At 40.3% G+C, this 3,846-nt stretch overlaps 1 protein-coding gene across 2 annotated transcripts in view; it reads left to right on the top strand.

The window, feature by feature from the left end:
* The first annotated feature begins 1,456 nt into the window (after nt 1-1,456).
* LOC135110521 (uncharacterized) overlaps nt 1,457-3,846 on the top strand; it is a 6,797-nt gene continuing 4,407 nt past the window's right edge. For both annotated transcript variants that reach the window (XM_064022924.1, XM_064022923.1), the window contains exon 1: nt 1,457-1,768. In XM_064022924.1, coding sequence (XP_063878994.1) covers nt 1,732-1,768 — 37 coding nt within the window. In that variant the 5' untranslated portion in view covers nt 1,457-1,731. The remainder of the gene's footprint in view (nt 1,769-3,846) is intronic.

Below are 3,846 nucleotides of genomic sequence, written 5' to 3'. Positions count from 1 at the left end.
CATTCATTCATTTACTTACTCATTAACTCTCATTCATACGCTCACTTATTCATTCAGTCACACTTTCATTCATTCTCTCATTCACCCATTCACTTATTCACTCACTCGTACACTCACCCATTCACTCACTAAGTAACACACCCAATTATCCATCCACTCATTCATTCATTTATTCACTAACTCTTTCACTTACCCACTCATTCAGTCTCTCACAAGTTTCCCCTCCCTCTCACCCACTCACTCACCCGGTCAGCTCCCCATCTTGGCATTAAAACAAACACACGTGGAAAATATGAGGAAAAACTAAACAGAAAAATAAAATAAAAAAAAACAACAGACGTTAGCGAAGGGGAACAAGATAAACAAAAACTAGAAACCAACAGACAATAACTTCATGTAGAGATTGTTTGTCTATTTATTTATTTGTGTATTTATTTATTTTTCATTCGTTTACTTGTTCTTTTTTTTTTTTGAGTGTATAGACAAATTTTTCTTTTTTTCAAGTAGGAATATAAAATTAATCAGTCAGTCAATTAATTTATCTATCCATCTATCTGTCTGTCTGTTTGTCTTTTTATCTATCTATCTATGTATCAGTCAGTCTATATATCCATCTACCTACTTGTCTATCTCCACCTCTCCATCTACCTATCTATTTATTTTTTTCTATCCATCCATCCATCCATCTCTTAATCTATCAATACACTGACACCTCCCTTTAAAAATTACTAACATGATACAACAAGTACCAAAAAAAGACATTAAATAACTAAGTAAACTCCCACACAGCAATAGTTTACCCTCATTCCACCTTCTAAAAACTTTCAATTAATAATGGTTCAATAACAGTTCATGAAGGCCAATTTGACAATGCCACGCGGGCGAGGGTGTTGGGGGAGGGTCAGGAAGGAAAGCGAGAGAGAGAGAGAGAGAGAGTGGGGGGGTGAGTAGGAAAGGGGGAGGAAGGCGAGATGACGGTGTAGGGAAGGAAAATTAAGAAGAAGAAGGAGGAGGAAGTGGGAAAGAAAGAAAGAAAAGGACACAAAAGGAGAAGAAAAGGAAAAAATTAGGGGGAGGGGAAGAAAAAACACGCAAAGGAGAAGAAAAAAATGAGAAAAAAGAATGGGAAGAATATAGAAATGAGAAAGGATGCGTGGGAGTGAAGGATGAGAGAGAGAGAGAGAGAGAGAGAGAGAGAGAGAGAGAGAGAGAGAGAGAGAGAGAGAAAAGGGCGAAGAGCGGACCGGAATATGGAAACAGACACGAGGAGCAGAGGGAATAAGAGAGAAGACGCGATGATGGAAAGGGCAGGTGGGAATGAACGAATCGGGGGTGAGATAAAGAAAGAGAGAGAGAGAGAGAGAGAGGGAGAGGTGAGGGCGTAGGAGGAGCATGAGGGAGGGGACGTGTGTGAGGGTGCGCGCGCGAACTGCTGGTGATAAAAACCCAGCTGCAAGGATAAGCGGGAGCCAGTGCAAGTTACACCGGGACACCAACACAAGCAGAGGAGAGGAGAGAGAGAGAGAGAGAGAGAGAAAGAGAGAGAGAGAGAGAGAGAGAGAAAGAGAGAGAAAGAGAGAGAGTGTCAGCCAGCCACTCACTCATCTCACTGACTCATCATCTCAAGCCACACTCACTCAAGTCCCAATATGTGCTGAGATCAGATTCCAAGCCCCGGTCGTGAAGTCAGCACTCGAGAAAATATCTTTGGTCAGGATTGCCAAGCCTCAAATGATGAACGTGCAAATCTCTCTCGCTCTGCTCCTGGGTAAGTGTTGGTGCTGGTATTTAGTGCTATGTTGTCAGTGTTGGTGTTGGTGTGGGTGTAGACCTGGTGGTTTCTTGTAGTTTCCCTTATGTTACTGTGTTCTTGTGTTCTTGTGTTCTCTCGTGTGTCCTGTTCCCCTGTTATTGGTGGTAGGGTGGTTTTATTAATGTACTGCCACGTGTAGATCTGGTGGCTTCTTGTAGCTTCCCTTATGTTAAGTGGTGGTGGACAGGTGTGTGTGTGTGTGTGTGTGTGTGTGTGTGTGTGTGTGTGGGGAATGGGGGAGTGAGACTGACAGACAGGTAGGCAAACAGATGGACAGAGACAGATGAAAAGACAGACGGACAGTGACACAGACAACGCTTTGATCTATATCACCTCTGTGTTGTGAAGATCTGACTCAATCTCTTTTTAAAAACCCGTCATATCTTGTCCCCGCCCTCTCTGTCACCGCGTCACTCCTGGCTCCGTAACACCACAAAACAGACGGCGAGTAACGTAAAGTAACATGGTAGCGCTGGATACCAAACACCATTAATTAAGTTACATTAACGAATTATTGAAAAAAGAAAGAAAGAAAAAACACTACCATACTTAGAGATTCTAAAATAAATAGATAAATAAATAAATAAAAATGTAATTAAATAGATAAATAAAGCATACACGTAGAGTTCAAGTTAAAAATAATTGAATAATTTAAAATTACTCTTAAAAAAAAAGGAAAAGAAAAGGGAAAAGACAAAACTAAATTTCCATATTTTTTCCTCCAATCAAAGTCATTCCTTGCTCATCACATCAACACGGAGAGCGCGCCCGCCCACACACACACACACACACACACACACACACACACACACACACACACACACACACACACACACACACACATACACACACACATACACACACACAAGAAGAAAAAAAGCATTGTTCTAACCGCAAAATCCATTTCCACCCCAAGAAAAGAAAAAAATAGGAAAAAAAAACACTCCCTTTTCCCTGTTATATCCCGCTGTTCTTTTGTTCCTTAGTCTCACGTCACGCCACGTCACACTGTGCACACTACAGCACGCCAAATCAACAGCAGTCACGCTAACGTCACACTTATGCACCCACTCACTTTGCCTTTCTTTTTTTTTTCTTTTCTTTTTTTTTTTTTTTGGTGGGGGTGTTGGATCTCTCTCTCTCTCTCTCTCTCTCTCTCTCTCTCTCTCTCTCTCTCTCTCTCTCTCTCTCTCTCTCTCTCTCTCTCTCTCTCTCTGGTACATAAAAAAACATGTAGATTATTATTAACCAGCCAACTAACTAAACTAACTAACTATCAAAATAAATAAACAAATCAGTAGGAAAGATAAATGTAAAGCAAACCAAACTATAAACGAATACGTCCCTTCATGATTCCTCTCTTTCTTTTCCTAGAACCAAAACTGACCCTTCTAAAATTAGTCTTAATCCTAACTACTTTCTTTTTTCTTCCTCTTTCATTCCTGGATAGCGATCAATGCCCTGTCTTCATATACGCACGAGGCTTATAAAAAAAAAAAAAAAAAAGACAGGCATGTCATTATAGCAATTCAAGCATTACAATAGTAACACACACACACACACACACACACACACACACACATACACCATTACCTTTATTACTGCTAAACAACCTTTTTTCTTAATCACCTCCAACTCCTTAGACTTATTTTAGTTGTAATTTCTCATAAGCAGCCTGTGTAGCATAAGAAAGACAGAATCGTCCTTTTATTCTCTTATTCTGTGTCTATACAAACATTGCGCTGTTCTGAATAATAACAGTGGACAGTCTCGGCAGTAAACGGGCAGCTTTTCCTTCCCTTTGAATACTTAAGTCCAATAAACATCATCAAATTAATCACAAAGTTACGCAAAAGTCGCAGGCAAGTTTCTAATCTGAGCCAAACATTGCAAGAAAGGTGCTGGGCAGAAGAGGGACGCTAACCTAATTCCTTCACTCCTTCTCGATACGTCTTTCTTTAATCACTAATCACTGAGGTCTTTCTTTTCCGCTCCACAGATAATTTTAAATATCGTGGTGGCTATGCACTGAA

Source organism: Scylla paramamosain, chromosome 20 (genome assembly GCF_035594125.1).
Source record: "Scylla paramamosain isolate STU-SP2022 chromosome 20, ASM3559412v1, whole genome shotgun sequence".
Lineage (NCBI taxonomy): Eukaryota > Metazoa > Arthropoda > Malacostraca > Decapoda > Portunidae > Scylla > Scylla paramamosain.
Note: the sequence above shows the minus strand (reverse complement) of the source record. Positions and strands in the feature narration are given on the sequence as shown.